Source organism: Poromitra crassiceps (genome assembly GCF_964638095.1).
Source record: "Poromitra crassiceps genome assembly, chromosome: 21".
In the NCBI taxonomy this organism is placed as follows: Eukaryota; Metazoa; Chordata; class Actinopteri; order Beryciformes; family Melamphaidae; genus Poromitra; species Poromitra crassiceps.
In genome coordinates, this window is record NC_139638.1 from 1,564,475 (window position 1) to 1,577,332 (window position 12,858).

Genomic DNA, 12,858 nt, shown 5'->3' on the forward strand with positions numbered 1-12,858 from the left:
ACCTCGCGAGAAGACTCACCAGCCCTCAGGTATGCCAACGCCAAGGTGGAGTGGAGGGGTAACAGAACGTCCTATGAGAGTATACGAGATGGTGTGGGACCTATATGATGATCTGAGGGTCGCTAGAGGCTGGACAGGAGCATGCGTAGTCTGCGCAATGCGCACTATCTGTCCAGAGTGTGAAGGGAACTTGGACGGCGACCAAGAAAGGCACGAAGCAGAGGATGAGACATCAAAGATGACTCACCAGCCCACAGGTATGTCTACGCCAAGGGGGAGGAGAGGCGTAACAGCACGCCCTATGAAAATGTACGAGACATTATGGGACCTATATGATGATCTGAGGGTCGGCAGAGGCTGGACAGGTGTGTGCGCCGTCTGCGACGTCCACACTAACTGCCCAGAGTGTGAATGGAACATGGGCGGTGACCAAGACCAAGACCAAGAAAGGCACGATGCAGAGGATGAGACATCAAACAGCTCTGTGGTGACATTAAAGGGAGAACGAAAACGAAAACGACAGACAACGGACGATGAGAGGGAGCAGCTCGGAATGAGACCGTTAGTGATGCTGCGCAGGCTTACACCCAGCGACCTACGCAGGCTTTCATCTCGCGACACACGCAGACCCAGAAAGGCTGCGGAAAAGACACGTAAGCTTAACCGAGAGAGGCGGTTTAAGAGGTCTAAGACCACACTGATTGATGGTTTTTGTAATGCCGAAGAGTGTTACATGTCTTTTTGACCGATGAAGGCCTGTGCAAATTCTTGGGTGAAAAGTGCCACTCAAAGAAATTAAAAAAGAATCAACAACAATGACATCTTATAACACCGGTAGCATGTGTTTGCTAGTCTGTTATTAATCATGGATGTTTTTGTTTATTATTATTATTATTTTTGGTGCCATCATTGTTTTTTTTTGTCAGGCATAGAATCAATGTTTAAACAGTAAACAGTTTATGACAAGTGGTGTCAGCATGTTATGTTACACAAGACGTGTTATGGTACATATATAATGTGTAATAGCATTCTGTGATGATCACAAGTCATAAGTTTTATGGTAAATGAAATTGGTAAATTGGTTAAGCAAAGCAAGTAATGCTTTGGCAATGTAGTTTGTAAGATGTATTTTACAAGATATTTTCTGATATTTGATTATATTAACTTATTATTTATATTATTATTCTAATTATCATCTACTATTATTCTAATTATTATATTAGTATATTATTATTATTATTATTAGAGGTTATTATGTATATTTACTATACATATTAAAGTATAGATGATTGTTTTACCCACCTTATCAAAACAAATGTACACCATGTTAAAGTTTTTAAATAAAGTCAAGTCAAGTCAAATCCAACAGGTCTTAATGTCAATTAATTTAGCTTTAACCTGTTTTGAAACACACACACACACCCACACAATGACCCCTCTCATATATACATAACTGCCTAACGTAGTGATTACTACACAGAAGTAACTTTAGGTCCACCATTTGCTATTTGCTTCAAACATATTTTGGATCAGTTTGTAACTCTAACCATTTCTAACAATTTCTAGACAGTGAATTTACACAAGCACTTGAGTGAAATTCATGTGAATTCAATGTGAACATACATGAACTGTGATTGAATGAACGTAGATTGTCAGATTTGTATACCAAACCCTTATCCTGGTGCCTACAAGGGTCGTCTATAACACTAATGTCAGTCACTATGTGTTACATTATTGGGGGTGGTCTCATAGACCTGGCACAAAAGTACATACATACATGTTAGTTAGTCATAATAGTCAAACATGGTTTTATCATGTTCTGACTTGCTGAAATGTGTGCTGCATATATACATGTTAGTTACACATAATAGCCAAACAGGGGTTTTCATGGTCTGATGTGTCGAAATGTTTTACACGTCACGTAAAACAGTTTTTAAAACGGTTAATTAGCCTCCACAATGTGTAATTTCAGGTGATTGTAAGTTATTGCATAGTTGCAATCTTTCATACTTGCATACTTACAAGCGGGTTGAGTTAAAAACAGACTGTATAGTGTGAGGGGCAGAATGATAAACAAAGTTGTATCATACACCCAATGGACAATAATCATATAATTTCCCCCAGTCATTACCGACCTGACTGATAATAGTCTGGCCCAGAGGTGTAGTGCTATCTTGAGAAGTGAGGGAACGCACCTATTTGCGGAACACCCCCCTCCCCCAGCACACGCACAGGTACCCCCGCACGCATACACACTACACTGACACACACACACATAATTTATTGTGTCCTATAGACACTGCAGAAGTAGCCCATGACAGAGTCAGTTATCACAAACAGCTAAGCTAAACAAGTCTCAAGCATCATACAAGTTACACAAGGCTACATAATTGAGCATTTGGTACGGCGAATTCTGGCGATGCAAATTGCAATCCGCCGTAACAAATGCTCAATTATGTAGCCTTGTGTAACTTGTATGATGCTTGAGACTTGTTTAGCTTAGCTGTTTGTGATAACTGACTCTGTCATGGGCTACTTCTGCAGTGTCTATAGGACACAATAAATTATGTGTGTGTGTGTCAGTGTAGTGTGTATGCGTGCGGGGGTACCTGTGCGTGTGCTGGGGGAGGGGGGTGTTCCGCAAATAGGTGCGTTCCCTCACTTCTCAAGATAGCACTACACCTCTGGGCCAGACTATTATCAGTCAGGTCGGTAATGACTGGGGGAAATTATATGATTATTGTCCATTGGGTGTATGATACAACTTTGTTTATCATTCTGCCCCTCACACTATACAGTCTGTTTTTAACTCAACCCGCTTGAAAGTATGCAAGTATGAAAGATTGCAACTATGCAATAACTTACAATCACCTGAAATTACACATTGTGGAGGCTAATTAACCGTTTTAAAAACTGTTTTACGTGACGTGTAAAACATTTCGACACATCAGACCATGAAAACCCCTGTTTGGCTATTATGTGTAACTAACATGTATATATGCAGCACACATTTCAGCAAGTCAGAACATGATAAAACCATGTTTGACTATTATGACTAACTAACATGTATGTATGTACTTTTGTGCCAGGTCTATGAGACCACCCCCAATAATGTAACACATAGTGACTGACATTAGTGTTATAGACGACCCTTGTAGGCACCAGGATAAGGGTTTGGTATACAAATCTGACAATCTACGTTCATTCAATCACAGTTCATGTATGTTCACATTGAATTCACATGAATTTCACTCAAGTGCTTGTGTAAATTCACTGTCTAGAAATTGTTAGAAATGGTTAGAGTTACAAACTGATCCAAAATATGTTTGAAGCAAATAGCAAATGGTGGACCTAAAGTTACTTCTGTGTAGTAATCACTACGTTAGGCAGTTATGTATATATGAGAGGGGTCATTGTGTGGGTGTGTGTGTGTGTTTCAAAACAGGTTAAAGCTAAATTAATTGACATTAAGACCTGTTGGATTTGACTTGACTTGACTTTATTTAAAAACTTTAACATGGTGTACATTTGTTTTGATAAGGTGGGTAAAACAATCATCTATACTTTAATATGTATAGTAAATATACATAATAACCTCTAATAATAATAATAATAATATACTAATATAATAATTAGAATAATAGTAGATGATAATTAGAATAATAATATAAATAATAAGTTAATATAATCAAATATCAGAAAATATCTTGTAAAATACATCTTACAAACTACATTGCCAAAGCATTACTTGCTTTGCTTAACCAATTTACCAATTTCATTTACCATAAAAATTATGACTTGTGATCATCACAGAATGCTATTACACATTATATATGTACCATAACACGTCTTGTGTAACATAACATGCTGACACCACTTGTCATAAACTGTTTACTGTTTAAACATTGATTCTATGCCTGACAAAAAAAAACAATGATGGCACCAAAAATAATAATAATAATAAACAAAAACATCCATGATTAATAACAGACTAGCAAACACATGCTACCGGTGTTATAAGATGTCATTGTTGTTGATTCTTTTTTAATTTCTTTGAGTGGCACTTTTCACCCAAGAATTTGCACAGGCCTTCATCGGTCAAAAAGACATGTAACACTCTTCGGCATTACAAAAACCATCAATCAGTGTGGTCTTAGACCTCTTAAACCGCCTCTCTCGGTTAAGCTTACGTGTCTTTTCCGCAGCCTTTCTGGGTCTGCGTGTGTCGCGAGATGAAAGCCTGCGTAGGTCGCTGGGTGTAAGCCTGCGCAGCATCACTAACGGTCTCATTCCGAGCTGCTCCCTCTCATCGTCCGTTGTCTGTCGTTTTCGTTTTCGTTCTCCCTTTAATGTCACCACAGAGCTGTTTGATGTCTCATCCTCTGCATCGTGCCTTTCTTGGTCTTGGTCTTGGTCACCGCCCATGTTCCATTCACACTCTGGGCAGTTAGTGTGGACGTCGCAGACGGCGCACACACCTGTCCAGCCTCTGCCGACCCTCAGATCATCATATAGGTCCCATAATGTCTCGTACATTTTCATAGGGCGTGCTGTTACGCCTCTCCTCCCCCTTGGCGTAGACATACCTGTGGGCTGGTGAGTCATCTTTGATGTCTCATCCTCTGCTTCGTGCCTTTCTTGGTCGCCGTCCAAGTTCCCTTCACACTCTGGACAGATAGTGCGCATTGCGCAGACTACGCATGCTCCTGTCCAGCCTCTAGCGACCCTCAGATCATCATATAGGTCCCACACCGTCTCGTATACTCTCATAGGACGTTCTGTTACCCCTCCACTCCGCTTGGCGTTGGCATACCTGAGGGCTGGTGAGTCTTCTCGCGAGGTTGATGAGGCGAGGTTGGGCTCTGTGCGTTCTCGTCGAATGCCAGTGGGCTGTTGATGGTGAGGGGCGGGGGCGTGGTTGATTCCTCTTTGTGGTCCTCTTCGCTGTGGTCGATAATCTGTGCCTCCGAATCCAGCCATGTGTAATGAATGTTGTTGTTGTTGATGGTGTCATCAGAGGGTGTGACAGATTCCTCTCCTTCCTGGGTCATGTGTTGTTCGGTGGTCTCTGGTGCCGCCTCTAACCAAGTTAAAAGTGTTTGCCCCCCGAGCGTTATGCTCTCATTCAACGATAAAGTAGGTGTTGTTGTTGCTGCTGAAGGCTGCCATTCGTCGAGGCTAGGATTCAGAGCGTAGATGTCGGGGTCCATCAGCAGTCTTTAAAACAAAGAGAAAAATAGCGTTGGATATAGGCCTATCTCGAAAAATACATATAGCCTATATATATATATATATATATATATATAATGATGGTTGTTATATCTGAATTATGGCTGGTACTCACATATGGTCGATGAAATCTGCAAAATCATTTGGGTCCTGTCCGATGTCATCAGCTGTGATGTTATCAGATGGGTGTTGTTTGGGGGGATCCGGGGTGTATCTATGTAAATCGAGTGGCTTTCCTCTATAGTGGTGGGTGTCTGTCTTCGTTGAGTGCAATGGCGAGAGGCTTTGAAGAGGTTTGTGATGAAATAACAATTCACCTGTGTGAGAACCCGTTCTGCGGGGGGTAAAAAACAGCATTTCAAAAAAACATGTCAGAAATATGTTTACCTATGTTCATTTTTTTCTAAACAAACTATATGTTAAATATGTAAACAACCAAACACACTCACCCGGTAGGCCTGTTGGTTATATCAACTAATATGGAACCTCGATTTAGGCTGTTTCTGTTCTGACGGGCCCCGTCTGAAAATATGCCGTATTCATCTGAACGCCTGGTATCCACCAGTCTGGTCTCCGGAGTATAACTGTAAAAAGCTGTTTTATTGATGTTTTTGTTAATATAACAATACACAAAACGAGACAATGGATCTTAATTATAATATATATATATATATATATATATATATATATATATATATATATATATATATATATATATATATTAAATGGATAGTCTAATTAAACAATATTAAAAAAACAGAAATCAATTCTTACCTTTGAAATCCATGTTCAGTTTTGTATTTGATTGAGATCAAAAAATGGTGCGTGTTTGCTCTCCACCGGCTGTCTCAAAAAAAAACTGACAGCAAGGTCTTGTGATGGTACTCACCTGACCATCCCTACTGACTTATAAAGGGAGGAGTTTCCTGTCATTGATGACTCTGGGGGTCCCCAGTCGTGTCGCGGACGCGTGATGCGTTATCCCGTGGGCATTTAACAACTAGTTGTTAAATGCTCTAATTACATTTGTCTATGGTTAAAACTTTTTACCCCTGTGTTCGAAAACATCATGTTGCAACGCTCTGCTGATAGGGGAGTTGCACGAATATTCTCAGAGACACTACGCCCTCGTTCATCACCTGTTCGCCCCCCCCTTCCTCCCTGTAGGCAATACAGATCACTCAAAAACACACGTATCCAGACTCCAGAACTCTTTTTTTTTTTTACCCAAAAACCCGTCACACTACTCACCAAATCACTTTCCTAATAACCACTCATCCGTTCCTCACGTCATTATTATTATTATTATATACTGTAAATTATCATACCATTGTCATTATTAATAGATACTATAGATTATTACACTGCGGTATTATCATGAACTATATTATTACCATACCTCAAACTAATTAAATAATTATGTATGTCATACTATTGCCATTTATCATAGACTTTATTATTACTATATACTATTAATAGTCGTTGTCTATATATATATATATATATATATATATATATATATTGTGTTGCCTGGTGAAATGCTTTGTTGAAATGTTATTTTAGAAAGGTACTATTATTGTCGCTAATATTGTAACAAAAGTCACAGTGTCTGAAATCCCATCATCTATAGGCTTGTATGGGGAGGAGAAGAGAGGAGGGGAGAAGATTCAAGATTCAAGATTTTTATTGTCACTCCATGGTACAGGTATCACGTGTGAAAATATTGTGCTGTGGGCTATGTTTACAACATAGTACAAATATATCAAGGCGTGAGTGTAAAAACAATAAGCAATATGGCAATAAGCACCAATAACCAACAATAAGCAATAAGGCAGTATAGTGATAAGACAAGTCTGAGACAGTGGCATATTCACTGCACATAGATGCACATGTCATGTGTATACATTAGACGTGCTTAAACATTTTAAATTCGACGTATTTGACATACAGGTGTAAATAGCATGTATCTTATTAGACATACAATTAAACATTAGCCATACGTAATGGTAGCAGCTGCAGTGGGGTACGGTACGGCTACTACACTATTTGGAGAGGAGAGGCAAAGTTGAAATAAGTTGTAATATATACAACAAACATATTGTACATGTGATATACATTTTAATTTTATAACAATTGTATTACAAAGATTATTATTATTATATACCATTATTATTATTATTATATATACTTGGTGCTTGTCTACAAAACATAAAGTCTCACAGTAAATTAACCAATTCTGTGTAGAGGACTAGTTGGTTACTATTAAAATAATCATATAAAATACGTAAAATAAAAACAATGAGTTTTGTTGGGTTGTTAAGATGTTTGTTCACGTTCCAAGATTCATATTCAATCCATATTTTGAAATAATACCCGTAGGTCGCGGATATCCGGGGTCTGCTTGTACCAAGAGAATGGGGTTGTTCGTCTTACAGCCTACATAGGATTGTAACAAACCATTTGATTAGTAGCATTTCAGGCAGAGAACTGCATTTAGAACATGTTAACTCATGTCACCTATGGTGCCAACATTTTACGACGCAAAGCAACGTAGTTCGCATGGGTACAAACTCTAGTAGTCATCACATAACATTGTAGATAACTAATATCGCGTAGCATATAGCCTAAGTAATCTCCAAAAACACAATGTTGAAACACACTAGTGATCAAAATTATCATGGTGATGCGACGTCACATCACAATTGGATCCAGAGTGGGGGAACTCTGGTCTGTTTGAGGGTCGGTTAAACGACATAGTCATACACCAGTCTGTATTCATTCGTTTTCAATTCAAACCTGAAATTGAAACCTCAATCTGTATTGATCATATTTAATTCAAAGCTTAATAGGCTTATAGCCTATCAAAAAAACATCATGGTGATGTCACAATTGGATCCGGAGTGGGAAAAATCTGTGACCTGGGATGTGATCTGGAATGTTTCAATGAGAAAACCTGCCCACAATCTAACGCGCGCTATGTTTGTGGCTGTGTTTGGGGGCTGGCTGTGAATATGTCTGTCTGTGTGTGTGTGTGTGAGTGGGTGGGTGGGTGGGTGTGTGTGTGTGTGTGTGTGTGTGTGTGTGTGTGTGTGTGTGTTGCGCGTAGGGAATCTACAGAATAGCCTTGGGAATACATTAGTAGGCTATACTAGCTAAGATAGCCTACACAACATGCAATTATGGAATATTTGCATGTACAACATGCAATTATGGAATATTTGAATGGTGGATACATTGTACATTGTATTGTACATACATATAAGTGGGGCATGGGAGGAAAAAACTGTGGGGGCTCTATGGGTGAGTCAGAGAAATACGTGAGCAAGCAGCTATTCATAGCTTTCAAAGGGGCGTTACGTGCTGCCGGGAACGCCCCCTGATCTCCCCGCTATTCGTAGCTTTCAAGGGGTGTTACTTGTTGTCGGGAACACCCGCTTGACGGTCAAAAACAAACAAGTTTATATTTATAACTGAGGTGATTGTGAAATCGATTGTGAAATCGACAGAACACCGGCCGTGGTAATAGACAAATAAAACGTGGGGGATGGGGTGGGATGGGCTGGCATTGGAAGCCTGGGGGTGGGGGTGAGTCAGAGATTGATTGAGACAGTGAAAATGGTCTCCGCTGTTAACAAAATATTAGTCTCAGATCCTAAAATGGGCCAAAATGCATTTTGGCCGAGATCAAAACTTTGCTCTGGCTGACACGGTGGCTTTATACACGCTGTCAGGCTGTCTGTGTGATGCGCACAATATTGCAACACCCACAAGATGGTCTAACTGATATGGAGGAAATGCAGAAGTGCCCTTTGGAGAACAAGTGGAATAAAGCTTTTTCCAAGAAAAGTGATTTAAAAAACAGAAGTGCCCTTTGCAGAAGTACTGAAAAAAAACACTTTTCACAAGAAAATGATTTACACAGGGCGAAATACAGAGGTGCCCTTTGAGGAAGTAGTGAAAAAATGACTTTTCACAAAAAAAGAAGCCACGCCCCTTTGATGACGTAGGTGCCCTAAACTCCGCCCCCTCGAATTTTGGCGTTTCTCTCACTGCCTGGTGGGGTAAGTATCCTATACAACTACTCCTAGCTACTAGGGGTGTCACGATATTTCGTCGCACGATATATCACGATATCAAAACGTCACGATATGTATCGTCAGAAAAAAATGACGATGCAAAAAAAAAAAAAAAAAAATGTTTTGCTCCTGAATAATAATAGAACAAATTTAGCAGAATCAACACGCATGAGTGAGGGGGTAGACTACTACTGGCATGGCAAAACAGCTCAAGGGGTACATAAGATTACATAGGTTTAGGGACCATTGAGCATGAGTTATTTAACACGTTCACTGCCAAGGACTTGTTAACACGTTTTCAGAATCCAGCTGTTGACTGCCAACGACGTGTTAACACATTGAGTGCCAGCCATTTTTTCATCCTGTAGGTAAGTTGTGCCAGGTTTTTTTTTGAGGATTCTGGCTCATTTTACAAGAGCCGAGGATTATTTTCTGTTAAGAATTCATGAACACCAATCATCTAAAAATAACTAATAGAATGTGTGCTTTCTCTGTCTAAAAGAGTTAGTTTGCAGAGTTAGTAGTTATGTAGATATTAGCCGTTGAGTACAGCATGGTTTCAGCGTCTGGAAATTTATTCAGAGATAAATGGCTTTTTGTGAAATTCGACAGAACAGTCACTTTAACCATTCATTTTTGGCATCAGTAAGACCGTCAGACATTCTAAACAATAGTTTTGAACAGTAATTTCCTCCATAACAACAGGAAACACCCCTCTCATTCAAACTCCTCCCTCCGTGTGTCTTCTCCTCCTTCCTCCTGGCTCTACAGCGGGCGTGTCAGAAGCGCATTGCTGCTGCCTGCCTGCCTGCCTGCGTGCCTGCCTGCCTGCTTGCCTGCGTGCGGACGCTCCTTGTGCGAGTCAAGATGGGCCGGGGAATGCGTGGGCGATGGGCAGATGTTGATTCTGGCCTTTCTGAGGTGTTTCAAAGTGTGTTTCACCTATAATCTATTTTGCAAATCGCTCTCCGCTCTCTGTGTGCGGCTGCCTGCGCGGCCGCTCTCGGGCAAGACAAGTGTGGAATGGATTACTGTAAAATCGCCTCGCCATTTCCTTGAATGGCTTGCTCCCGCGGCAGTTTTTTCTTTGATTTCGCTCGTCTGGGGGAGCACTGTCAACACTTAGTGGGTCGGTAAAATAGATTATACACATTCTCTTGCTCCAATAGTGATCTCGAAGATGTAAAAGTTGTTGATTGATGTCCCACCGTCAAAAAAAAAAAATGTTTATGTAAGACGAGTTATTTCGGCTCTGGCACTCAAGCGTTGGATTATGTAAGACGAATTATCTCGGCTATGGCACTTAACGTGTTAACACGTTTTCAGAATCGATTTTTTTTTTTTGACGGTGGATCGTTGATCTGGCCCTTTTGCATCTCCTATTATAGTGTTAGAGCCGCCGGGCGTGTGCAATCTATTCCGCCGACCCACTGAGTGGCGACGGTGCTCAGACTATTGAGAGCCAAGCAAGCCAAGACAGCAGCATGGAAGCCATTATCATGAAAATGGATGGGGCGAAAACGCTTTCGCTTTCGCCTGGGTCCTGGCTGTGGGGGATTGCAAATTTGCATAATAGATCATGAGTGAAACACACTTTGAAACACCGCAGAAAGGCCAGAAACGCACGCATTCCAGCTGAGCTCAACCGAGGACCCAGAAGCGAACGAGCCTCATTCTCATACTGTAGGCGAAAACCTTTCACACGGGCGCACGGCGGTGGGGGGTTCCAAAGGTGGACTGGGTGGAAAGCACACTTTGAAGCGCGCAGCATAAAGCCTAGAGTCGCACAAGGCTTCGTCAAAGCTCTCAACCGAAAATCCAAGAAAGGATTAAGCCACATCCACGCTCGCCGACGAGGGGCCGCCAGAGAGGGAGGCTGCTGCTGCTCAGACAGGCAGGAGAGACTGGCTTGTGACTGACAAACGCTGCTGAAATCCACCAGACACGCCCACGGAGGGAGGAGTTGGAAGGAGAGGGGGTGCGGGTGCTGCTATGGAGGAAATTACTGTTCAGAACTATATTGTTTATGTCTGATGTCTCACTGATGCCAAAAATAAATGGTTAAAGTGACTGTTTGATTGAATTTCACAAAACTGCGATTATCTCAGCTTTTTGTCTCAGACGCTGAAACCATGCTGTACTCAACGGCTAATATCTACATAACTACTAACTCTACAAACTAACTCTTTTAGACAGAGAAAGCACACATTCTATTAGTACTTTTGTGAACTTTGTGTTCACAAAGTCCAAGCAGAAAATTATCCTCGGCTCTTGTAAAATGAGCCAGAATCCTCAAAAAAACCCTCTGGCAAAAGCTACCTACAGTAAAAAAAAAAGGCTGGCAGTGAATGTGTTAAGAAATAGATTGTATACTTTATTTTTCTTTCACCATGCAACGAACATTTAGTTTGTGACAGTGTGACACATTCTATTGCAAGAGAAGCATTATCTTCCATGTTGTTTTATAGTTATTATAATAACAATTTCCAAAAACAGCATTTGTTTTGTATTTTGTGTATTTCAAATGAAAGACTATTTTTCCAGTATTTTCCCAGGGCTCCCTTGAAAAGAGGTTTCGATTTCAACGGGACTCACATGGTTAAATAAATTATAAATAAATACATAAAAATTATTTACTTTTGTTAAAGGGCCCATATTTTGCTAATATAATGTATTATTATTTTATTGTTGGCCTCCACTAGAGTAACTTATTGCATCATTTATAGTTGAAAAAACTCAGTTTATCTTGTACTGGCTCTCACTGCCCCCTTCAGTTCAGCCTCTGTATGAAACGCTCTGTTTTAGGTCCTGTGCTTGAACCCCCACCCTCCGGAAAATACTCCAGGAGGCAGGAGGGCAGCGCGAGGAGTTTTTGTGTTTGGCCGCGGTAAGGGATGCCCTGCTCGGCCAGCCGCCGAAGGAAATGTCCCGGCACAGCCCGGGCCGAGCGGAGCTAGGGGATAGATCAGGGGTGGGCAACTATTTTTCATGGGGGGCCACATGAGAAACCCAGATTGTTGCCGGGGGCCGAACAAATATTGTCATGCCGTAACCCATGGATGGGCAACTTTGATGATGTCTTTGCTACCAGATTTTGCTGAGGGCTGAACGGCGGCAGCGTGAAAAATTTGGGGCATTTGAAGCCAGGTTTAGAGGAATAACTCATTTTAAATTAACAGTTGTGATGTCATTATTCAGTCTTAACTACCAATATTTGATCCTTTTTTCACTCACTCCTATGTCACCACCTGCTCTCCCTGCAGGGCTTGAAATTAACTTTTTTCACCACCTGCCAATATGGCTGCTAGATTTTAAAGTTACCAGCCAATTAGAATTTCCACTAGCCGAAATGTTTTTCTTAAAATAAACCAGAATATGAGTGGGTTAATTTAAGCATAAGTATCAGTAAGTGGCCGGGATTCTCAAAGCCTGTGTTGAGGGTCACACGAACAAAAATGCACTCTTGAAGCTAAATAAATCCAAAACCAACAAGTTAATTATTTAAATGTCTACTTCAATTTAGAACAGTCATTTCTTACACATCAGATTACTT

The 12,858-nt window shown here is 40.7% G+C and overlaps 1 protein-coding gene across 1 annotated transcript in view; it reads right to left on the reverse strand.

Annotated features, from left to right (window-relative positions):
* LOC310795687 (putative E3 ubiquitin-protein ligase HERC6) overlaps positions 1 to 12,858 on the reverse strand; it is a gene marked incomplete at both ends in the record, with an annotated part of 100,829 nt that overhangs the window by 66,075 nt on the left and 21,896 nt on the right. The window contains 3 exon segments of the mRNA XM_083657756.1: positions 4,283 to 4,439; positions 4,587 to 4,667; positions 4,814 to 5,217. Of these exon segments, the coding sequence (XP_083513882.1) occupies positions 4,283 to 4,439; positions 4,587 to 4,667; positions 4,814 to 5,217 (642 nt within the window).